Source organism: Lethenteron reissneri, chromosome 47 (genome assembly GCF_015708825.2).
Source record: "Lethenteron reissneri isolate LAM-NWPU_2019-01 chromosome 47, ASM1570882v1, whole genome shotgun sequence".
Classification (NCBI taxonomy): Eukaryota; Metazoa; Chordata; class Hyperoartia; order Petromyzontiformes; family Petromyzontidae; genus Lethenteron; species Lethenteron reissneri.
In genome coordinates, this window is record NC_083825.1 from 10,759,665 (window position 1) to 10,785,433 (window position 25,769).

Genomic DNA, 25,769 nt, shown 5'->3' on the forward strand with positions numbered 1-25,769 from the left:
GTTACCATCACTCATCATGCGATTTGAACAGTTTTTTTTAAACACAAGATTCTTAAATATATATCCTACACAAGACGCGGACAAACATTTACACAAGCCCCACACGTGTTCCATGAAACGCAGTGCCTTTAATTGAAAAAAACGGCGTTTGGGAGCAAGGCAACCGACTCAACGCGTCTTCCCACAAAGAGGTGGAGTCGCCTCGACACGTGGTGCTAATCTTACCGATCTTGGAGCAACGATGATAATATACGACGGCAGAGCTAACCGTCAGCGGAATATAACTGAAGTACTTTACACGAGAAGGCATGCTGCTATACTTATATCCAAAAAACACCGGTTATATTGAACACGTTAGATTCAGGTACCCGAGTCTCCACGCTCAAATGAGCAACAGGGTGGCATGTAAGTCTGTGGGATGCCCAAATGTTGGATAGGTATATGAAAGTGTTGCTTATTTTATCAACCACAAATATAACTTGGGTTGAGCCAACCAGTGATCGGAACATGCAGGTCATTCAGGTTAGGTCACAGTGTCTCCCTTCTCAAATGAACAATGTGGGAAACCCTTCGCAACAGCAACCGAACTCCGCTCCAGCTACATAAGCCAGAGACGTTGCCAAAAACAATAATCACACAATGGACAGCACTATTAATAGTCCAGAGGTGGGACAAAGTCATTGTTATGCAAGTCCAAGTCGAGTCTGAAGTCATCAAATTCATGACTCGAGTCTGACTCGAGTCCAAGTCACATGACTCGAGTCCACACCTCAGAGGTGGGACAAAGTCATTGTTATGCAAGTCCAAGTCGAGTCTGAAGTCATCAAATTCATGACTCGAGTCCAAGTCACATGACTCGAGTCCACACTACTGATTAATACTATTAATATCGGCAAACAGAATCGGGCCCAAGTTCACCCAAAAGCAGCACCACCACCAACAATGTATTATTCATCAAAGGGCGTTCATCATTTCAACACGGGGATCCAGGATGGCCTTCAGACACACGACGCCGTGCCAAGCCACCAACACCACCGTGGGCAACTGAATAAACGGCGGGGGACGACCACCACGACGGGAGGCCCGCGCCTCTCTCCGTCCACCTCCTCCACCAGGCCGCAGCCTCATCCTGCGCCTCGCCTAGCCCTCATCACCTAACACAGGAGCCCAGAGCGGCGGGGGGAGGGGTGGTGGCGGGGGGGGAGGTTGGTGGTTTCTGAGGGGGGAAAATCGTCATGTTCTCGAAGCCATGTTGCAACCGGGGCTTCCCTGCGCGTTCCGCTGGTCCCTTACCTGCATCCACACGCAGGCGGAGGCGCGCTCCAAGCGAGCGGGAGCCGTGAGGACGCGGAGCGGCACGCAGCCTCTCGCAATATGGCGGTTGCTGTCGCTGGGCTGCGGGACTACCTGCCAGCATCCCGCACTCCGATTGGCCGAGCCCCGCGTGACGACGCGCGGCTATTGGTCGAAGGCGGGACGCGAGGCTCGGTCGCACATTGGCTGAGGCGCGCGTAAGGGGGCGGGTGATCGCTGATTGGCTGACGGGGAGGCGTATGCAAATGACCCGCCCCATTGTAAACAAACCCCTTGGTAAACAGTGGGACTGGATCGATTCGTCGATTCCGATTAATAAATTCAATAGCTGACGATGCATGCGTACAATAACATGTGGGGAAACGATAATCATCGATACTTAAATTCGCTCGTACTAAAACGATTAAACTATTTACCACTGAAGCAAGCGAAAAGGGCCTTCATCATCTAGCAGTGGATTGATCAAGGCCGATGGCTCCGAAGCAAACCTTGACGCTAAATGGGAGGATGATGGCACGGACACGAGCCGATAATAAAATAGACAAAATTAAGTGACTTCAAAATCGAATTAAATGTTAAGAGCGTTCGGATGGTGATAATGTACTCCAGTAGCTAATGTGTGAGCCCAGTGAGTGAGTTCAAGCTTACAGACAGTACCCATTACAGGATAGGCAATACTCTAAACAATCTCAATACATTCGGCAATAACTGCCTGAAAAATGAAGACTGCCCATTGCCAGAAACATCGCCTATTGTATAAATATACTATTGTATAAATATACAATAGGCGATGTTTCGGGCAACGCAGTACATATCACCAAATCGTAGAATTGTATGCAGACACTAAGATGATATCAGTATAGTAGTACCACCATCAAGTGTGCAGTGATGGTGGAGATTTTAAGAACGTAACCAAATACACATGGACGTGCTATGAGGCCCATTCCCCGAAACGTCGCCTAGTTTTATTAATTTTAAAGCCGCAGTGTTATTGACGAATGGACCGATGCATTTTTTTGTTCAACTTCATGGAGAGTCCACTGCTATGCCACCATCCTGCACAATCCATGCTGTACATATCTTGTAATAAAGAATCTTCAACAATGTTGACAATCTGAAGTGATACCTACCTACTTACCTATATTGTCAACTATATGTTTGCCTAGCTGCCTGCCTAAATATCCTACCCATTACCTGTATATTCATTAACTACCTACCTACATACTCTGTGGATCTTCCGGTAAAGTCACAGAGGTCGAAAAATAATAGATCACGACATTTCGATCGCAGCACAAGCAATCGTCATCAGGTGGGACAACCACAGCAAGACAAAACTGCTGAAGTAGGCGAGAGATCTGCCGTGGCACGAGGTTATATAGTGTAGTGTGTAGTGTATAGTGTAGTGTATAGTGTAGTGTGTAGTGTAGTGTATAGTGTAGTGTATAGTGTGTAGTGTATAGTAGTGTATAGTGTGTAATGTATAGTGTAGTGTATAGTGTAGTGTATAGTGTAGTGTATAGTGTAGTGTATAGTGTAGTGTATAGTAGGCCTCGGCAGTAGGGGGGGGGGGAGAAAAGGGGGCAGGAGGCGGGGCAGAAAGTGGACCCCGCAGCTGCACCCGGGTCACTGGAGTAGAGATCGGAGAGAGATGCACAGAGAGAGAGAGAAAGACACAGAGAGTCGGAAATAACAGCTGACATAGTCAGGTAGGATGGAAACATCACAGTCAGTTAAGACTTTACCTGGTTAATAACGTCCTTCCAATGATTGCTCAGTTTGTACCCATCCTCTCGGGTGAAGTTGTGTCTGTGTTTATATATCTGGATGCCTTCATGAACAAATCTCTGATAATAGCCGGTAGGTTTGCAGAGTACCTTCGTCTTGGAAAAGTCAATTTCGTGTGAGCCCGCAGCGTTAAAACAATGATCAGCAACGGCAGAGGTATTGGTCCTACCGTGTTTCAGATCTGCCTTGTGTTTGCTAACGCGGTCCGAGACATGTCGTTTCGTTTTCCCAGATGGTTGTCTTCTCATGGCTGGGGAGACAACCATCTGAGGATCCAACCAATACCATCACTTTTCCATACATAGGGGTTACCAAAAAGATTTCCAAAATCCTAAACAAACACAAGATCCAGGTTCGTTTCAACACAGTACACAAAATCTGTGATTTGATCCCATCTGTAAAGGATGTGATTCCTGATATGCAATACCCTGGTGTCTACAAACTAAGTTGTGGCTGCGGCAGCAGTTACATTGAGGAAACGAAACGACATGTCTCGGACCGCGTTCGCGAACACAAGGCAGATCTGAAACACGGTAGGACCAATACCTCTGCCGTTGCTGATCATTGTTTTAACGCTGTGAGCTCACACGAGATTGACTTTTCCAAAACGATGGTACTCTGCAAACCCACCGGCTATTATCAGAGCTTTGTTCATGAAGCCATCCAGATATACACATAAACACAGACACAACTTCAACCGAGAAGATGGGTACAAACTGAGCAATCATTGGAAGGACGTTATTAACCAGGTAAAGTTTACACTGACTGCGATGTTTCCATCCTACCTGCTTATGTCAGCTGTTATTTCCGACTCTCTGTGTGTCTTTCTCTTTCTCTCTGTGCATCTCTCTCCGATCTCTACTCCAGTGATCCGGGTGCTGCTGCGGGGTCCACTTTCTACCCCCCCCCCTTCTCTCTGCCCCCTACTGCGAGGCCTATAATCAGCTCGTGTCACGGAAGATCTCTCACCTACCTCAGCAGTGTTTTCTTGCTGTGGTTGTCTCACCTGATGACGAATGCTTGTGTTGCGATCGAAACGTCGTGATCTATTATTTTTCTACCTACGTGACTTTACCGAAATAACCAAAGAGTATGGATTCATGTAGTCACGAAAGCTTCAAATCAAGATTGTACCGACGTATAGTATTACCTGTTTACAACTACCATACGTATCCCATAATAGGCCACATAACCCACCCCTGCTATTGCTGAATGGACAATATAAAGTAAACTATGAACTAAACTAATTTGTATATTCTTATATTCTTATAATATTTATAACATTCCTACACATTTATATAAAAAAAATAATTCTCACCAGTTATGAAGCTCTTTTTCCGAAGCGACATGGCCACAAATCATAGCTCAACGAAGTGGCTTATCGTGCTTAAATGTAAAGCAGCCAAATACTCTAAATGTGTGTTTCTAAATGTAGAGAGAAAAACCAGAGGATCCGGAGAAAAATCTACGCGACCACAAGAACATACAAACAGTAGCAGATTAATGTAGAGGGGCACATTGAAAAATCAGTCATTGTGGCAGGACATTGATAAAACTCACGTGTTGTTTCCACCAATGAGGAAATGGATCCCACATGCTCACAAAGTCATCAGAGGACAGCTGTGCGATGGACACATTTAAATGCCCTGTTCAAATTTACCATCTCAATGTGAACTTAGCATGTCTCCTTCACACGTCGCGAGTCGTGTACGCAAATGTCATCGTTTCGTTTGCGCGTTGATTGTCGCGGTCGAGGATTGTTCAACTGAGTGGCTCCCTTTCCGTGTTGGCTTGAGAGCCAAGTGAACGGTGCGCCGAGTGGGACCGATGTGCTGAGAAGTGCCGTGTCCGTGACGAGTGTTGCCAGCAGCAATCAATGTCCCTTATGTAATCTCGCAAGAGGTCATCGAGATTTTATGACGCTCTCACACCAAAAAGAAACGCGTAACCAATCGATTACCTATGGGTATGATTCAGCATTGTTTAAAAGTCGGGAAATGTCAGGGCAGTGTTGCTCCTCTGCATTGGCAGCCGTTCAGCCAAATGCACACATTTCACATTACCATGGCAGGGACCGGTCTCTCTATCAGACAACTGCTGTCGATTCCCATCTAAGAAGTGGTGCTCATTGTATTGACCCCACAGAAAAAAACGGGGCTGAGTTGAGTGCTCGAACCACCACCATCTGGATATCTCTGAAGACCCCCAGCGATATCACTTAAATGCAGTGGTTTGGGAACCGAACGGATACATCGTTGTCTAGCTATCTTGTGTATTAAATGTTTTGTTAGAAATATATTACAGACCAAGGAATTACACAAATTAGAGACAAATGGACTATTAAGACAACTGTGCTTCGACAGGATATGTCGATAGTTGTGATTAATTGAACGACGATGTCGTACACCTGAGATCTAGGAGACGGAGCGATGAAATCGCCTCTTGTGCAGGTGCCAGATGGATCGTTACATCGCAGGACCCGTTCGGATTGCAAGTGAAGGGGGTGTAACCCAGGATAGCTTGAGATGTCAATCGCAAATTATGTTTGCCACAGCCAGGATTCGAACTCAGCTGAGCTGGGTTCGTAGCACAGTGTGCTAACCACTACGACACCGCTGCACCCCACATGTATATTACAATTTGCAATAACAATCACACAGAGTCATTGTTGAGCGAGAGCTGGCCCATTATACACGCTTTGCCGTCGAATATGATTGATTGCTCAAGTGTCTTTTTTAAAGTGGAGCTAAAATCTCGAAGTAGCGAAGGCTTTGTCTGATATAATGCTCTGTTAACTCTCTATCCAGGACCTATTGTTTGTGTCGTGACATCGGGGTTGTCACTGTATGGTACCGGCCTGGAAGGGCCGTGGCGTGCGATGCTTTGCCATCGCGTACACCCCGTGGTGGGTGTAGTACCAGCCCTAGCGGGGCTTGGTGAGCGCTGGGATAGCGCAGGCACGACGCATAGCGTGCAGTGCGGTCTCCCACAAGGGAAAGCGGGAGAGTGTCAGCCCAAGGACAGGGTTGCCTCGGGCCATGGCACTCTGGTTGACCCTGCAAACACGTGATCCGGAGTGTCCACAGAGAAGCCCCCAGGTGGGGGGACTAGGGGGTGATCACGTGTCCGGGGAGAGCTCTCGAGAGGGATCGAGGGGGAGCTAGAAGGCTCAAGAAGGCGGACGGGGCCAGGGGCGGAGCGGCCCCGACCCGTGGGGGGATATAAGGCGGGTCCCTGAGAAGGACCTGGGTCGCTGCATTCTACAAGCTGGAAGCTCTACGTCTCAAGCTGGAAGCTCTACGTCTCAAGCTGGAAGCTCTACGTCCTACGAGGCATCAACACGTAGTCGCGGACCCGAGTGAGGGCCCCACCCTTCGTAGCAGTAACTCCTCTGTATAGGGTAGTTAGCTGGGTGGTCACCACCCTAGGCTGTATCTGGCGAAGGGGCAGTTGCCCCTTTTGTGTTACAAATAAAAGTGTTGCCTCTAAAAGGAACAACGTCTGCGACTCAGTTGGACTCACTACATTTGGAAAATGTCAACTTTTCATGAGCACAAACAACACCCGATGCCCAAGCAGGCTCGACAGCTGTGATTAGCGCCGTGGTGTAGCCGGCATTTGCTATTCACGCTCTGCCAGCTTTTAAACACTAACACGTGCCACTCAATACTGCAATTGTTCTTTGTAATAAAATGTTAGCCTTCATTTAATGCAGTTGAGTGCCAGACTTCTTGAGCGGAATTTATACTGAGTTCAACCACATCACAATATTACGTGCGCATGCTTAACTATGCTTACATGATCCGCTGCTGGATGAAGGCCTACCTACACCCCCCTTGCACATGAGCCAAACTCATCGCTACATCTCTGTGGGGGTTGTCCTCTTAGGCGCGTTCTGTCCTTTGGCTGTTATTCCATCACCACTCTTGTCCGCCTGCCATCAATCATTCTCGGGATGTGTCGTGCCCAAGCTAACTTACTTCTCTCAACAGTTAATATGACGGCTTTCCTATGCCATGTCAATTGTAGATTGTTGGACCGTACTTCACCACACTGATGAATGCGTGTTGATGAGGGGGTGCTGGCTAAAGTAGCCACTCGAGACACCCTATTGGGTGACTTTAATGCCCGAGTGGGTCATGACGCAAACAACTGGGCCAGATTGATTGGAAGGCATGGGCCAAATCAGCTAAAAATAACGAGTTCAAGGAAAAACATCTGCTGGACTACATAGTGATAGAACAGGTGATGGGAGGCCATGTACTTGACACCAGGAACTACCGTGGAGCTGATCTGCCATCTGTAAGATGACAAGCTTGTCATTCTTCCACTGCGGCGGCGGTGGACGTCCACATAGGACCATAATAAAACTCACAATAGCCTGGTCTCAGCTAGCTGACCAAAGTTGCAAGTGAGAATTTCATCATCGCTTGCAGCTGGGGTTGGGATCGTCCCCCCTCCTCCTGATGGCGAGGGGAAATGGGTGAGATTAGGGACTGTGTCTCATTCTGTTGCAATGGTTACATTGGGTACGCAGTCCACACCTCCCCAGAGACCATGGTTGATAAAGGTGTTCCAGCGTGTTCAGAGAAAGCGACATGCCCACTCCCACCGTCTACAACATCTCAAGTCGGAGAATGAGGAGGCTTACCGCAGCCTTCGCTCGGAGGTAAGGAGAGCTGTGTGGCGCTGCAGAGATGAGTGTTGATGAGATGGAATCTGCCTCGGTAGTCCGCGATCACTCATCACTCTTTAGTTCCATCAAAAAAGTAACTTGCAGTGCCACACCTATCACCATCTTGAAGGGATATAAAGGACGATCCGATCTCCAACCCCCAGGAACAGGTCTGCAGATTTGCAGATCATTTCTGTGAGTTCTTGGGGAAGGGGAAATCTCTCAGCTTAGATAACACCATGGGGCAAGGTGGTAACGACCACGCTGGAACTGCCGTGCCTCAATGTTGGAAGAAGTAACCACCCCGTGACTGGCTGGCTGAGGTGCCATCTGTTGAGAAGTAGGAGGGGTGATCACAAGTATGAGACCAGAAAGATCACCGGGCAGTGATTATCTCCCAAGCAAACTGCTGAGGATGGATGGCATCTATGTGCAGACCACCCTATATGACATCATCACAACTGCCTGGATGACAGGACGGGATTCGCAGAGATTGGATGATGTCCTTGTGGTCCCCCTCTTTAAGAGGGGGGTCGTACGGATTGTAACAATTAAAAGGGCATCTCCCTCCTCAGTGTGCCAGGATATGTCCTGGCAAGGATTATTCAACATCGCCTTGCCAGGCACGCTGAGGAGAGAGAGGCTTGCATAGTCCAGGGCGGTTCTGCACAGTTGCCATATTCTCTGTATGTCTGCTACAGCAGAGGTGTAAGGCATTTAAACGGACCTACATCTCTGCTTTATTGACCTGGTAAAAGCCTATGATACCATCAGTAGGCCCAGGGCTCTGTGTTTTTCTTCGTGCTTTCGGGGTCCCTGACTCTTTGTTCAGAATCATTAAGGACCTTCATGGTGATGGGCAGGCCCAAGTAAAGTTGCATGGCCGGCAATCAGACCCATTCACTTTTCACCTTTGGGTGCGACAGGGATATCCTCTGACTCTCACATTATTTTACATATTTTTCGACCACGCAGTTTGAGAAGTTTTCCATGGCTGAACCAGAGGAATTTATATCTGGTACGGATACAATGGAAGCCTGATCGGCTCCTTATTTTGGACATTTTTTACCCCCCCCCCTCCCCCATCGTCACACGGCGTCACAAAAAGTCAGACCCCCCCCCCTCAAATATGACGTCACAAAGCTCTGACCCCCCCAAAAAAAAAACATGCTTCAAATCGCTTTAAATTATTGTTATTGAAGTGCGTATTTAATGTGGCGCTGCACTCTGATGTTGTAGGAGAAAACATTTATTAAAAAGTCTATTTAATTAAGTAGAACGTGTTGTTTATATGTATTTAAAGTTGCGCATTTTGATGTGACGTCACATTTCTCACCCCCCCCCCTCGTCACACATCGTCACAAACGTCTGACCCCCCCCCCCCCCCGAGGTGCGTGACGTCATTTATGGACGGCCCCTAATTTCACGTGTTTACAAATCACTTCACGTCACCCCCCGGGACATTGCCACGGAACCCCTCCCCTGGGTTGAGAGCCGCTGCCTCTCGGCTGGCCCTCAACGCAGGCGGAGGCGCCACCCGAGTGAGTTGACGGGGAGATGGTGGCCGCGTGGCAGCGGACTTCGTAGAGCAGTGGCTACGCCAAGTGGAAAGAGGATTCAAAACAGATGTACTTCTTTCGCACCGTACATAGGAAACGGCTAAATATCGGAGATGCGGATGTGCGGTCTCCACGCTCATACCTTAAGATAAAACTACTTTTGGTATCTTCATTAGGGGTAATTATTAAGCCTCCAACATCCCCCCTGTGACATCGCCACAATGGTACAGCCCAACCCGGGGGGGGGGGATGCCCCGTGACATCGCCACAATGGTACAGCCCAACCCGGTGGGGGGGGGGGGAACCCCGCGGAACCCCTGGCGCGTGACGTCATAGCTATGACGTCACGCGCCAGCATGGCGGCCTACATGCGCAACGTGATCCGAGGTCAGCAGTCCGCGTGCGGATCGCGTAAACAAAAACGAACAAACAAACAAACAGACGAACGCGTAAACAAACAACACGGGCCCGCCGCCTGCTTACAGCGTCGTGCGGCAGCGTAGCAAACTGTAATGCGCGATTGCCACCGTCCCGGTGACCTGTGCGGCGTAGGCCTTGGGACTGCAAGCCGCCGCGACGCTCGCAGCTTGCAGCCCGTGCGGCAGTGCCCTGCTGGATGGAGGCCTCTTCACGCTGCGTTGAGGGGGGGGGGGAGTGTTATTTGCCCATAGCAAAGGCTCGACCGGGTGTGTTGACGGTCCACAATAATAGCGGAGTGGCAACCAAGGAGTTGGGACGCGTCCTGGAGGACGTGCACCGAGGAGATGGAGCGATGATTTCGTGTGCAGGTGCTCGCTGGTTCGTGTGCAGGTGCTCGCTGGTTCGTGTGCAGGTGCTGGGTGGTTCGTGTGCAGGTGCTCGCTGGTTCGTGTGCAGGTGCTCGCTGGTTCGTGTGCAGGTGCTCGCTGGTTCGTGTGCAGGTGCTCGCTGGTTCGTGTGCAGGTGCTCGCTGGTTCGTGTGCAGGTGCTCGCTGGTTCGTGTGCAGGTGCTCGCTGGTTCGTGTGCAGGTGCTCGCTGGTTCGTGTGCAGGTGCTCGCTGGTTCGTGTGCAGGTGCTCGCTGGTTCGTGTGCAGGTGCTGGCTGGTTCGTGTGCAGGTGCTCGCTGGTTCGTGTGCAGGTGCTGGCTGGTTCGTGTGCAGGTGCTCGCTGGTTCGTGTGCAGGTGCTCGCTGGTTCGTGTGCAGGTGCTCGCTGGTTCGTGTGCAGGTGCTCGCTGGTTCGATTGCATCGCAGGATCATGAGAAGTGGCGGTAGCCACGGTGGCGAGACGTTAACTACCTCGCCCGGTCTACAGGAGGTCTACGGGGTCGACACCGACGCCTGCTGCTGTGTATTTGGAATTTGCGTGTCTCTCTCCCCGTGGTCGCGTGGATTTTTCTCCAGGGTCCTCCGGTTTTTTTCCCCTCCACATTTCGAATGAACATCACGCGTTTAGAGTAACTGGCTGCTATGCATCTCCACATGATAAGCTACTTCGTGGAGCTATCATTTGTGGCCATATCGCTTATGAAAATGAGCTATATAGCTTAATGGGCCTTACCTGGTAAAATGAATAAAAAAACCTCGCGTTTTTAACTGCTTTCTTAGCTTGAGAAGGCCTTCATCCAACAGTGGATCGATCATGGCTGGTGACTTACATGCATATGTGCAGACTGTGTGCAATGCGGGAGCAGCGTGGCACAGTTATGTGAGATCACTTCACCACTCTACCCGCCTGGGTTCAATCCTTGGTCACGGTCTCCCCTCTTTTAACGATCTGAACCTGGCCTTAGGCCGTCTCCCCTAAGTCGACTGGTAAATTGGCTGCTCGGATACCCCCTGTGTTGTACTGATGTAACACGCGGGCGTCGTGTCCTGCATAATCCCAGGTACACCACGAGACATCACCACGAACACTGTGACGGCGATACTGACTGACTGACGGATTTTATGATCGACACCCCTTGGGAAGTGCTGCTCCTTACTGTGTGGACCAGAGGTCGCTTCAAGGGATCTTGGATGTAGCTCTGTGTTATCCGCTTCCGTGGACACTCACTTTTCTCAGCACACTTTCCCACTGTCGACAGAGACAGACACTGGGACACGCACCCCAGGCTCGTGTCGATAAGTTGATGTCAGTTTGTTATTTTGTCCGCATCTTCCTCGAAGAGCCACGTTTGCAGGACAGCTTCGTGACCACCGTGCGTCTGTCTCCTGCGTGCAGCGCTGCAGACTAGCGGATTGCGGCTGCTGCCGCTGCAGGGGGAGCTGCTGGCGCCGTCGCGGGCTCAGGCTGCGCCGTGTCGCCTGGCTCGCACGTCCGCAGCTGCCATCACACAGGACCAAACGTAGAGTCGCACTCAACCTGTACACTATACGGCTAACACGTGTCTCACTGGAATTTGAGTTGTATTGCATTGCTGCAAACCCTCAATTAAGACCCAAACATGTACATATGTATGTTGAACTTCTTTCGCGCCGTATGTAGCCAACCGTGCTAATCGGAGGTGCGGAGGAAGGACAACAATCTAAGCACAAAAAGCAGTTCTAAAGAAATTAGTTTTCAATTTAGATGATTGAAAAGTGCATAGCTCCAGTGGCTTCTGAATATCGGAAGGAAGAGCATTCCAGATGGCTGCAGAAGCGCATCAACATCACACACACACACATACCTCCTGGCTTTAATAATCCTCCTCGAAGACACTGGTGTAGCCATGAACCACATCAGAGCCACAGGCCGATGTGCACATCTCCGTAAATAGAAAATTAATGCCAATCCACAGTGGTAGGAATGTGGCCGTGCAACCCAAACTATGGACTTCATAGTAAACCACTGTAGTCTGTGCTCATTCGAGACAGGAATAGCAAACTACACTCTCTTGAAGCTCTCTTGTAGTGAGCTCACCTCGATGCCAGCATTTGGCTCTCCAACATTTCCACCATACGCAATGATATAATTACTGTAAACAAATTCTAATACTCTCTTAAGGTTGGAAAATAGAAAAAGCAAATGGCATGATTGGCGGCCAATTGTGCTTAGCAGCCAATTTAAAATAATAAAAATGATACCGTGGAGTTTCTGTACCCCCTCCCTGTGTCGCAGTTTGTGCTCTGTACTGGGCTCTCATTGAAATATAATAATACAAAATACAAATTTTGGCTATCTTATTATAAGACAACAGTCGGCAATGATGATTGTACTGTACTAGTGATTCCTCAGAGGGATGAAATCCCAACCCTAACACCAACCCTATCCGTAACATAAACCACAACCCTTAATCCCAACACCAACCCGAACGCCAAACCTAACCCAACTCTTAATAACAACAACTCGAACCCACAACCCCGAATCCTAACCCCGACCACTAATCCAAACCTTGCTCCCTGCGCGCACACGCACCCACGCACGCACCCACGCACGCACCCACGCATGCACGCGTCTGCTGCCGGCTCTGCAGGCAGCGCGACGCGCGGCTCAAGAAGCGCCAGGCAGAGGAGGAGGAGAAGCGCGCGCGGCGGCGGAACAAGCGTGAGCTGTGGGGCGCGGGGCGCAGCTCGTTGCCCGTGGACGACGTCTTCCTGCTGCGCATGTACGCGCGTCCCCGGCAGGACGCGCGTGCCGCCCTCGCTGCGCTGCGCCGCTACGCGCTGCTCGACTACGCGGACCCCGCGCAGGGCGTGCACGTGCGCCTGGGGCTGAACCTCTCCCTTGACAAGAACGTAGGTGGCGGAGGCGTGCGTGTGGTGTGGTGTGGGTGCGACGGCAGTATTGGTGACTCGGTGATGGTGATGCCGATGCCGATCGATGGGCATGCGCGAGACTGTGGTGACGGCGATGCTGAGGGGTGTGTGTGAGACAGAGATGGTGCTGGCTGGTGAGTAATGCTGATGAGCGTGGTGGGGTGTGAAATTGCCATGTGTGATGGTGACGGTGCCGTGTGTGACGGTGCCGTGCCGTGTGTCACGGTGACCATGCCGTGTGTGACTGACGGTGCCGTCAGTGGCGTCACTCGGGTTGGTGTCACCCAGTGCGGTAACTCACGGTGTCACCCCCCCATGGACCTCCTCCCGTACCAGACCACACAGAATCCTTAGTCATGTGTTTTGTACTAATGTTACTCGTAAATCGTAATTCCCGTATATCACTGAATGCAATGGCAGTAGTAGTGACATAAACAACTAGCAAAATAAAAATTACACCTTTAAATTACAATATCATACGTACAGACTAAATGTATTTACTTTTACATAGTTTCAGGTGGTTAAAGTGAAAATTCAGTAAGAAACTAAAAAAAACCGTAACATTTAAGAACATTATGGGACCTCCTTTGCCAACTTTTAAGGACTACATTAAAATCAGATATATATTTGTAAGACAGTGATGTTTTTAAAGAAATTTTTAAAAAGACCAAAATAAAATGAATTTAAGATTTAAGTAATATTTCTAAACATGTATCAAGAAACATAGCATTTCCCCCCACTTCGTGTTTTAAATTGTCAATTTCTCTATTTAGTTATCAAAGAGTTATATCATCAATAATTGTTCTACATGTAAGTTTATTATCAATTTTAATCATAGAATAATATGTGATATAGTTGTAAATTGCTTAAATGGAATATTTCTTAGATTATATGAATACTAGCAAAAAAATTGTTTTGTAAAATCTTTCTACATTGAATTACAACATTATTAGTTACAACATTATTAGTAACGGAGCAGAGGCCTTTTTAGATTTTTCTCCTTTTCCTTTAATTACTACTTCATTATCTAAAAAGTTATTGATATAGGTTCACAAATACTAATTACCACAATATTGTAGCTAAAACTCCAGAAAATTTGACAAAATCAGCGACTATAAAACACGAGCAGCAACTAAACCAACAGCACGTGCAGACGAAACCACGTGATTCGAAGCGTCACTGTAATTTGGGTAACAATGACAGCTCTGACCGGAGTGCATTAGAAGGTAAAAAAAGTAAATTAGCACAGAGTTTTAGCCTTGTAGGTTTATTGATACAGTACATGTAATCTGGGCTAACGAAAAATATTGTTGTTGTTATAACTAACTACTGAGATGTTTTTATAAAAAATAATAAATTTTTACTGAAACACTGCACAAAGATGTTTTAGACAGTCATTTTGGTGTCACCCCCTCTGATGGTGTCACCCAGTGCGGTTCGCACGCCACTGGGTGCCGTGTGTGATGGTGACAGTGCCGTGTGACATTGATGATGTCGTGTGTGACTGACGGTGCTGTGTGTGATGGTGACTGTACCGTGTGTGACGATGTCGTGTGTGATGGGGACGGTGCCGTATGTGACATTGATAATGTCGTGTGTGATGGTGACTGTACCGTGTGTGAAGGTGCCGTATATAAAGGTGACGTGTGTGACAGTGCCGTGTGTAAAGGTGCCGTGTGTGATGGTGACAGTGCCGTGTGTTTGTGCCTCGCACAGAAAAAAGTGGAGGCGTTCCGGAGCTACTTCCAGTACCCAAACCCCCTGGTTGCTCCTCCCAACGGCGTTCTCGTCTTCACGTCGGTACGGATTGAAGAGGCCCTCACTCGCTCGCAATTCTGCGATGACGATTGTCGTGATTGTGATGAGACAGTGATGCCGAGGGACGTGTGTGAGACAGATGATGATCGATGGTGGTGGTGAGGCGGTCATGCTGTTGGGCATGGTGGAGCGTGTAATTGCGTGAGAGACGGTGATGATGGTGAAGTGACGATAGCGAGGTAGTGATGGTGATAGTGAGATGGTGGTGAGTGTGGTGGAGCACCTTATCTTATTGTACGTCGATTTATATCGCGCCTTAATCCAAGGAACTTTACAACGAAAAATATAAAATTGTACATTAGATGATAGTGGTTAAAATAAGGAGTGAGGTTGTTATTAAAAGTAGTGGTGTAGTTATGGTGACAGGAGAACACTAGATAGGGTTTGGGATAGTGATCGTGATAGGGGTAGTGATAGGGGTTGTGGTAGTGATAGGGGTAGTGATAGGGGTAGTGATAAGGGTAGTGATAGGAGTTGGGCTAGGCCTGGTCGTAGTTGGTGGGCCAGGCAGGGAGTAGCAGGAGGATCGGCTAGGGGAGAAGAGACGGGGGTTTTTTTAAGGGGAGGAGCGGAAGCTGCAGGTTGTTGTGATGGTGAAGATGGTTGTTGTGATGGTGAAGATGGTTGTTGTTGTGATGGTGAAGCTGCAGGTTGTTGTTGTGATGGTGAAGATGGTTGTTGTTGTGATGGTGAAGATGGTTGTTGTGATGGTGAAGATTGTTGTTGTGATGGTGAAGATGGTTGTTGTGTGTTTGCGATGGTGAAGATGCAGGTTGTTGTGATGGTGAAGATGCAGGTTGTTGTTGTGATGGTGAAGATGCAGGTTGTTGTGATGGTGAAGATGGTTGTTGTTGTGATGGTGAAGATGGTTGCTCCGTGTGCTGCAGTGGGAGTTGGTGAAGGGGAGCGAGACTGGACGCAGCAGGGCGAGGGAGGCACAGGGAGGGACGGTGGAGATTTGGAGCGTCGAGGGCGGGATGGGACAGAGCAGTTGAGAGACGAGAGAAGCGAGATCTGGTGGTGGGGCAAGGCCGTGGAGGGAGTAATGGACTCGAGTGATGAATTTAAACGGACAGCGATAAGTAGACAGGGGGACAGTGGAATTTGTACAAAGTAGAGCAGAAGTGTGGGAATCGTGCGGGGAGGTTAAAAATGATCCGGGCCGAGGCGTTTTGTGTCTGCTGTTGGAGAGGAGTGACGGCGTGGGCAGGTAGACCGAGAAGAAGAGAGGTGCAGGAGTGAAGCTGAGTGTAAACGAAGGGCGCGAGCCGGGAGTTTAGCGGCAGAGAGTGAGACGAGGGCATGGATGATGCGAACATTGAATAGTGGTGGGCGTGGGAAGTGGCAGAGGTGTGGTTGGAGAGGGAGGCGTAGAAGATGACCCCGAGGTTGCGAGCAAAGGAGGCAGGAGGAGTGGGCGAGAATGGAGGAAGTGAGATGGTAGGACAGGGTGGAGGGGAGCGGGGAGAAGGGAGGAAAAGGATTACAGTTTTAGAAGGATTGATGGAGAGGTAGTGGCGTGACATCCATAATTGGACGGTGGTTAAAGAGTTGGAAATGTGGGAGCCAAGGTCAAGGGGTAAAGGCAGGAAAGGCGGCGGTGATGGCTCTGCTCCGAGTTCCGCAGCGCAAGTCGCGCTTCCGTGGCCGTGGGATTCACCTTCCTGTCTCCGCGTGTCCGAGCAGACGCCCGAGGAGACCCAGACGGCGCTGCAACACGGGGCGAGGCTGGCTGGCGGAGACGAGCTCGTGCAGCAGGTGTGAGGGGGTGGGGGGCGCGGGAGGTGGAGGTGGGGGGGGCTCTGTCCCGTCCGATGTCACCCTTACCGCGGGCGTCGGGCAGGGCCGGTGCATGCGTCAGGCCGGCCGCAGAGGAGGCTCATCTCCCTCGGTTGTGAAACGTGTGTTATGAATAAAATAATTATTATGATCATAATCTTTCATTCATCTGTAAGAATCTGACAAGCTATGAAGCTCTTTCTCACAGATAAACTAAAACTATTATGTATTTTACCAGCAAGGTCCACTGAGCTGTGTAGCTCTTTTCAGAAGTGACTTGGCCGCAGATGATGGGTCAACAAAGCGCCACGTGGACATTTATAGCAGCCAAATACTCTTAAACGCATGTTTCTAAATGTGGAGGGAAAACTGGAGGACCTGGAGAAAAATCCATGCGACCACGGAGAGAGAGACACGCAAACTCCAAATTTTCCAGTAGGCGTCACGATTGGGATCGACCCCACGACCTCCTGTATACCAGGCGAGGTCGTTAGCATCTCTCCACCATGGCTCCCAAGTAGTGGTGGGTCAGAAAGTTACAGCAACAAACAATACAAAAACCGATAGGAGTGCAAATTATAGGAAAGCTAAGCAAGTCGCTAAATATGAATAAAAATTAATAAAATATATTTATTGCCTTTGTGCTGTTCGCCTTTAGGCGTCCTCTGGTCTAACACTGTTTTTGTTTGCATGTTCACCACAAGCACGTGTGGTTAATGCAGTGACAGGATTCTTTGTGGTGAATGCAGTGACAGGATTCTTTGCAAATGGATTCTGTTTGGTGTTTTCACATCTTAACACAACAACTGTTTTATTGCCAGAAAGGGTCAAACCTATTCTTACATTTTGATTCTGGCAAGAAAGGTCCCATATAAAAATAAATAGTTTAGTTTATAGTTTTCTTTCCCACCGTGCGTAGCCAACAGGGCTAATTGGGGATGCGCTGTTCACACCAAGCTTGCTCTGAGCAGTGCTGCCCGGATGCTGTTCACATACCGGCACAATGTTCGCCCCATGTCTGTTTCGTGTCTCTGTAACTTCATCGCTATTGAGGTGTGATCGGTCTAAAATTATTTGCCCGAGCCAACTTACGTTACGGGGAATTTCTTATTTAAAATTGACTTATTTTCCCGCGGTATTTTCAATTTGCTCGTATCGACAGTTGTGTTGGCTCCGATTTATATTTGATTGAGTGCCGAATTCGATTTAATTCGCTCGGCTTTTATCATTTTGGGGAACCAGGTCACGCTTGGAGAATGAGACTCATCCCGGTTTCTTTACTTCTCCCACCGGGGTAAACAACAGCAACTGGAAAACTGTAAACTCGCCCCCCCTCCCAGGTGCTGCAGGACCAGGTGGACCAGGTGAGCTTCTACGTGAGCGTCCCCGGCGCGCTGCCCAAGCTCGTGCCGCTCAGGAACGTTCTCCGCAACAACTTCCCCAGGGCCAGGAACGGTGCGTCCACGGTGAAGCGTCCACGATGAAATGTCCGCGGTGAAACCCACGCGGTGAAGCGTCCGTGGTGAAACATCCACGGTGAAATGTCTGCGGTGAAGCCCACGTGGTGAAACCCACGCGGTGAAACGTCCGTGGTGAAGTGTCCGTGGTGAAACGTCCGTGGTGAAACGTCCGTGGTGAAATGTCCGTGGTGAAGCGTCCATAGTGAAATGTCCGCGGTTAAACATTCGTGGTGAAGCGTCCGCGGTGAAAACGCCCGTGGTGAAACGTTGACATCGTTCCATCAGTCAGGTGAACTTTACTTTTTTAAAGCAGCTGTCTTAAAACCAAGACCCCTGTACATGAATTATTCTCTTCCATGAAAACTTTTAACACCATGCAGTTAAAGTAGTAAGTCGATTCAGGCTTTCTTTTGTAAATGCCAGACTAAAGAGGTCACGCTTTACAACTCTGGATGGCCAGGCCAGTCCCTTGTCTGACGGGGAAGGGAATTCCACAGGATTGGAGCTTTTATTTTTTCGATTTAAAGCTTTCGTGAAGAAGGATTGGAGCTGCGTAATGCGAAGGCGTAAGCCCCAGATTGGTTGTAGTCACACCCAGGGGACGTCGCAGAGTGAAGCGGTCATGAGGGGGCAGTAGGAGGGGGGGGTCCCTGGTCCTCCAAAAAGACAAACGCAAAGACCCCGTATAGCCTGACCAGACTGTTGGGGCAAGTGCTGCTAGCGAGCACCTCTGCAGGCCGTCACAGCACACGAGGGCAGTGGGTGGCCAGCACCATGCCCGCCCGGCCTCTTTTGTCTCCCGAGTGGCGATGTTTACACATCGAACCAGGTACCCATTTGAGTCGACCTAGGGAAGGCCCCAGGACCGGTTCAGATAATCGTCACTGGTGTTCGCCGCGAGCGGCAATTAAACTCGGGTCCCCGGGTTCGTAGCGCGCTACGCTAACCGCTGCACCACCGCTCTCCTGGTCCTTCAAGGGCTTTATAGGTCACGCTGGCAGCCAGTGCAGTCCTCGGAGCCACAGGAGCTATAGGACCGGTCCTGAATGTACCGGTAACTATCATGGCAGTCTGGCCGGGTAGTACCACTCGCGTCACAATCGGAAGATTGCGGGTTCAAATTCCCGTGTATTTTAATACGTTTCCATTATCGTAATCATGGTCCTCGTACCAACACTCGTAATGCATTGACGGATCTGTTTTGTATCCTCCTGCTTTCATCTCGAGAATCTAAACCAACTATGGGTCCCTCTGTATACAACCATGGTGGTGGTGGTGGTTGTGTGTATACCTTTTAGACAGGGAGAGAGAACGCACACCTTCGACATAGACGCCGCTGTCGCCAGGCCGAATACGTTCCCCCCTCCAGTACGCGATCAGTGCGGCTAAGACGCTCGCGGTGACGGGCGAATGTGCTTGTTTTTTACCGGCCGTTGCGAAGTGGCAGGCCTCGTGCGGCGAGGGCCGCGCCGAGCGAAGGTTCCCCACGCCGCTTCGGCATCGTCGGCGCGCCCAGCACGGTTCCGGCGTCGGTGCCTCGTCGCTACGTCCCCCGGCTCACGCTGTCCGCCCCCCCCACCCCGCGCAGGCTCCGTGGCGGCGGACATCCCCAAGATGCTGGAGTACTTCACCACGTGCCACGAGTACAGCGTGCTGCCCAACGGCAGCTGCGTCACGCGCATCGGAACGGTAAATCAATAACAACATCAGCACGGTAAACAACAACAACATCGGCACTGTAAACAACAGTAACAACATCAGCACGGTAAATAACAACATCGGCACTGTAAACAACAACAACAACATCGGCACTGTAAACAACAGTAACAACATCAGCACGGTAAATAACAACATCGGCACTGTAAACAATAACATCGGCACTGTAAACAGCAATAACAACATCGGCACTGTAAACAATAACAACATCGGCACAGGTAAACAACAATAGCAACATCGGCACAGGTAAACAACAATAGCAACATTGGCACAGGTAAACAATGTGATTCAATTTGCGTAGCAAATGCAATCACGTCTCCGATCGATTTGATCGTCAGCAACAGCACGAGCAGCAGCCGTGGTCAATCCACCGCTGCATGAAGGCCTCCCCAAAGCCTCTCACGGGCTTGCACCCCCTGCCGATGCCATGGGGTTGGTCCAGAGCTGGGGGTCGTGGTCGAGGTGTGTCGGTCATGGGGGGGGCAGGGTGGGAGGGATTTGACCATACTTCACCGCGCTGGTCATTGCCGGGCGTTGATGAAAGGGAGGTCGATTTGTCTTGCCTGTCTCTCCGTCCCTCTCTATGTGGCTCCCCCCCCCCCACCCCACAGATGGACATGACGGACGAGCAGCTGCTGGTGAACCTGCAGACACTGCTCGCCGACGTGTGCTCGCGCCGCACCGCCAGCTCTGGTACGACGCCGCATCCCCGCTCGGGCACAGAGAGGCCCGTAGACTCGCACGGAGACCCATCGGTCGAGAGGCCTGTAGACTTACACGGAGACCCATAGGTCTAGAGGCCTGTAGACTTACACGGAGACCCATAGGTCTAGAGGCCTGTAGACTTACATGGAGACCCATAGGTTTAGAGGCCTGTAGACTCGCACGGAGACCCATCGGTCGAGAGGCCTGTAGACTTACACGGAGACCCATAGGTCTAGAGGCCTGTAGACTTACACGGAGACCCATAGGTTTAGAGGCCTGTAGACTTACACGGAGACCCATAGGTCTAGAGGCCTGTAGACTTACACGGAGACCCATAGGTTTAGAGGCCTGTAGACTTACATGGAGACCCATAGGTTTAGAGGCCTGTAGACTTACACGGAGACCCATAGGTTTAGGGGCCTGTAGACTTACATGGAGACCCATAGGTTTAGGGGCCTGTAGACTTACATGGAGACCCATAGGTTTAGAGGCCTGTAGACTTACATGGAGACCCATAGGTTTAGAGGCCTGTAGACTTACATGGAGACCCATAGGTTTAGGGGCCTGTAGACTTACATGGAGACCCATAGGTTTAGGGGCCTGTAGACTTACATGGAGACCCATAGGTTTAGGGGCCTGTAGACTTACATGGAGACCCATAGGTTTAGAGGCCTGTAGACTTACATGGAGACCCATAGGTTTAGGGGCCTGTAGACTTACATGGAGACCCATAGGTTTAGGGGCCTGTAGACTTACATGGAGACCCATAGGTTTAGAGGCCTGTAGACTTACATGGAGACCCATAGGTTTAGAGGCCTGTAGACTTACATGGAGACCCATAGGTTTAGGGGCCTGTAGACTTACATGGAGACCCATAGGTTTAGAGGCCTGTAGACTTACATGGAGACCCATAGGTTTAGAGGCCTGTAGACTTACATGGAGACCCATAGGTTTAGAGGCCTGTAGACTTACACGGAGACCCATAGGTTCACAGAGTCCCCGCGACTCACACAGAGATCCATAGATTTGCAAAAAAGACATTATTTTGTATGGTGTTTGAAAAAAGCAGCAGGCTACAATTGTATTTTAATGTTGTGGGCCATTCCACAGGATCCAGGGTGATAGCTGAGTGGAGTCCACTTGCTCCACCAGATTGCGCTCGTTGTAATGGGGCAGTCGTGATAAGTGCCTGGTGGTTTGTACCTCACCGCATCGGTGGAGTCCCCTGATCGTTCCATCGATGGAGGAAAATATCCCACACACCTCCTTCCTCCATCACGTGTCATCGTCGTCGTCGTTGTCGTTGGGAGCGGTCCCCCACTCACTAGCGGAGCCAGTGGGGGGGTGGGGTGGCACGTGCCCCCCCAATGATCCGATCGAAGTCCCTAATTTCGATCGGATCATTGGGGTTTACAATTAACAACAGCACAAACTCTACACCCATGCTAGACCGGGACCAATATCATCGTGAAGTCGCACACGCCGTTAGGCAGCACTAAAGAAGAAGAAGTAATAAATCGGCAATTTGCGACCCCCACTGCCACTGTGTAGCATATCACTGTGTGCCAGGGACTCCATGAGATGATAGGACAATAGTCTGAGTCCATAATTGGCAATAAGTAACGGCAAAGCAGTTATAAGTGACTCAGAATTGTGCGCAGTTGCGTGTACAGCACACGACTTTACCTTCAGCGAGCGCGATGCCGATCACACACGGCTTGAATTCGACCCTCGATCGATGGCTGTGCCATCGCCGCACACGTGTCGAATAAAAAGCAAGGGACAAGTCCTTACTTACTAACAACTCCTCTATCATTTCTCATTGCTGGAGGGGTTGTCCCCCCCCTACCTGAAGATCCTGGCTGCGCCATTGCCCCCACTGTCAGTCGGGGCTGCAGAGAGAACCCGGGGCCGCTCCTTGGTCGGTCTTCACTCGCCGACCTCTCTCTCTAAAATGCGCCCAGCTCTTCCTGTGCGGTGTCTTGAGACGGCGGCCGCGTTTGGGCCGCGCTGCGTGGCTCCGCGTTTGTCTTCCCGCGAGCCGTACCCACCGAGGACTCCCGGCTGTGCGCGCGTCTCTCGCGAGCAGGCGGCTTCGTGACGGACGCCCACATCAACACGGCCACCAGCGAGGAGCTGCCCTTCCACTTCGAGCCGTTCCTGCCGCCGCCGCCCAAATCCAAGAGAGAGGCCAAGGAGCGGGCGCCGGCGGCGCCGGTGGCGCCGGCAGCGCCGGCAGCGCCGGTAGAGGAGGCCGCCGCCAACGCCACCGCCAACGCGAAGGAGTGACGCGGAGCGGCGTCCGCTTCCCGGGCAGCTGCAGCTGCTCCTCCACTCCGAGCCAACCGAGTTCACGGCTCTCGCGTCGCTCGCGGCATCGCAACAATCCACACGCGCACACGCGCCCCTTCCCACGATTCGGTGGACCATCGCGGCCCGGCGTCACAGTTCCACGGAGGGTTTCCGTGACCCTGCGGGAGCGTGTAGACCCCTTTAGTGACTCTGTGGCTTCTAATAATCAATCACGTCGTCGTCATCCTGTGTCTACTGCTGGATGAAGGTCTGCTCAGATCGTCGCCATCGCTCGCGGTCTCGCGATGTCACAATTCATTTAGCTTCTGTGCACTCGTGATAACCTAAACAAATTTATTTTTTACCAGGTAAGGCCCACTGAGCTATGTAGCTCCTTTTTCAGAAGCGACCTGATAGCTCAACAAAGTGGCTTGTAACGTGGACATTTATAGCAGGCAAATACTCTTTCTATGTATGTATGTTAAACTTATTTTGCTCCGTACATAAACAACGGCGTTAATCGGCGAGGAGTGAGTTCAACGCATGTTGATTATTAATGTAGAGGAATAAACCGGATGACCCGGAGAAAAATCCACGGGGAGAACACGCAAACTCCAAATATACAGGCGTCCGTGAGGGTTAGGATCAAACCCACGACCTCCTGTGTACCAGGCGAGGGAGTTAACATCTCACCACCGCGGCGCCTCATTGCACACGAGCCGACCTCATCGCTTCCATCTCCATGGTGGTCGTTCCTCTCGGGCGAGTTTCCTTTCGTTGGCTGCCATTCCATGGTTAGTCTCGACCACCGGCCGTCATCGTCATCCTCTCCTGTGACGCGTCTTGCGCAAGCCTCTTGATTGCTCTTGATGCTTGCATAAGAATCGACGCGAGTCGATGGCTCGCCGTCACGTTGCCGACTGGGCATTCTGATCGGGCCTCCTCTGACGACGGTGCTGCGTGCGTGTTCACGGTAACCGACCCTCGCCCAGTGAACAAGGGAGATGGCTTGGGCGCTCAACGCTTTGACCGCTGCGACCGTGGTCATCGCCGTTCGCCGGTGCGGGAAGTTTAACCGCCGATTGCCGCGCGCCCTTCGCAGTGGAACTTTACAAGGTCCCACGAATTCGTCTCGAAGCAGAGTCGGCCATTGTGTGCAGCCGTCACAGTCCCAACGTTCGAACAAAAAACGGCACTGCAAGTTACTGGCCGACTCTGCTTTGAATTAATTTCACTGTGAAGCAAAGGGTGCGTAATATTCCGCGGTCTAACTTCCCTCACTTGGCGGCCGGAGATTAAACTGTGCATTTAACACGGTTGCTTAGTTTGTTGTCCTTTCCCCGTGCCTCCGATTAGCACGGTTGGCTACGTACGATGCCAAAGAAGTTCGACGTACGTACAGACTGAGTTGAGAAGCGAGTGGCAGATTGTCGGCCTCGATTGCGACAACTTGGAAGGACCCTCCTGAAAAAGTGCCTCGAGACTCGGGCTTTTCCTGGCTGAACAAGCATCGTGATAATATTGAAGTGGGTCCTGCAGAATGACCGCTTCCCAATTCGCGAGGCAACCGCGAGGACCGGTTTCGGCTGCGCTGAAAAATTCGGCATCCGGCCTGCGGAAGGAGACGCCAGTGCCTGGAGAAAAGCAACCGGCGAGAGGGGTGGGGGGGAGTCCACGTCGTGAACGCGACCGGCGCTGGTCGTTGTCGTGGACTCCGTCTGATGCGACCGTTGCCTTCCAGGGGTCGCGTCGTTCGTTCCCGTTACGTCGTTAACTCTCCGCTTGTGTTCACGCCCATTAAGTGAACGTCTATGGAGTCGATCTCACTTTTTATCATTGTCAGGGGCAACTGGAATTCTATATTTGTCTCCCGTGTAAAATCATCAACCTCGCACAAGGGGGCGCCACGGTGGCGAGAAGTTAACTCCCACTGCCTGCTGTTAAAGGAGGTTGTGGGTTCGATCACGACCCTGAACCCTGCTGCTGTATATTTGGAGTTTGGGTGTCTCTCTCTCCCCGTGGGCGCGTGGATTTTTCTCCGGGTCCTCCGGTTTTTCCCTCCACATGCAGAATCGACATGACCAGTTGAGAGTGTTTGGCTGCAATAAATGCCCACGTGATAAGCCACTTATTGAGCGTATCGTTTGTGGCCGGGCAGCTTCTGAAAAAGAGCTATATAGCTCAGTGGGCCTTACCTGGGAAAATAATAAATTAAATAGTTTATAGTTTACAATTCGGTTGAGGGGTTTAAACGAATGTTGCTTTTGAACGAATATTGACAATGTGTCTCGCTTGCACCCTAAGGCCGTGAGGGATGGCGGTGATGTGGGGAGGGGGGGGCTGCAACAGTGGATAGATCATGGCTGCTGATGATGACCAATCCACAAATCTCTCGCACGCAGCCCCCACAGAACTGGCCAACCCCCCTCCCCTCCAAGTCCTGTAAGAAGCCTATCCCCGGCCACTGCTATCTCGTACGAGATGTCCGTAGGCCCAAACATCGCGCCTCCCTCCTGGCTTTGACATCGCTGCCGCAAATCCACCCAGTGGAACCGTCGACCACGTCGGAGCATCGTCATGCAGGCCGATGCGCCACATCTTCGTGAATGGACAATTGAAGGCAAGCCACAGTTGTGCGATTGTGGGCGCGCAACCCCATCTGTGGACCATTTCGTAGACCCACAGAGACCCACAGAGACCCATAGAGACACATTGAGATACATTGAGATACATTAAAGACAAACCACGGTCGTGTAATTGGCGCCATATAGGAAACCCAGAGCCAGAGACCCATAGAGATACACTGGTGACCAGCCACAGAGGCTGTGGCCATGCAAGCCGAGCTATGAACCCAAATCGTAAACCCAGTGGAGTCTGCGCTGCTTCAACAGAGGGGGAGGAGCAGCCAAACGACACGAACTCTCCCCAGAAGCCCCCTCTCGTCGT

At 50.7% G+C, this 25,769-nt stretch overlaps 2 protein-coding genes across 3 annotated transcripts in view; one reads left to right on the top strand and one right to left on the bottom strand.

Moving 5' to 3' along the window:
* LOC133354538 (CCR4-NOT transcription complex subunit 6-like) overlaps nucleotides 1-1,414 on the bottom strand; it is a 60,375-nt gene extending 58,961 nt beyond the window's left edge. For both annotated transcript variants that reach the window (XM_061571444.1, XM_061571445.1), the window contains exon 1: nucleotides 1,294-1,414. The gene's annotated coding sequence lies outside the window, so the exon portion shown is untranslated. The remainder of the gene's footprint in view (nucleotides 1-1,293) is intronic.
* An 8,218-nt stretch (nucleotides 1,415-9,632) lies between these two features.
* On the top strand, nucleotides 9,633-24,950 carry MRPL1 (mitochondrial ribosomal protein L1). The gene is made up of 9 exons (XM_061571262.1): nucleotides 9,633-9,720; nucleotides 11,537-11,660; nucleotides 12,771-13,032; nucleotides 14,770-14,853; nucleotides 16,558-16,629; nucleotides 17,991-18,105; nucleotides 19,699-19,799; nucleotides 20,438-20,519; nucleotides 22,621-24,950. Exons 1-9 carry the CDS (start codon nucleotides 9,672-9,674, stop codon nucleotides 22,818-22,820), a joined length of 1,089 nt encoding a protein of 362 aa, XP_061427246.1. The 5' UTR covers nucleotides 9,633-9,671; the 3' UTR covers nucleotides 22,821-24,950.
* The last annotated feature ends 819 nt before the right edge of the window (nucleotides 24,951-25,769 follow it).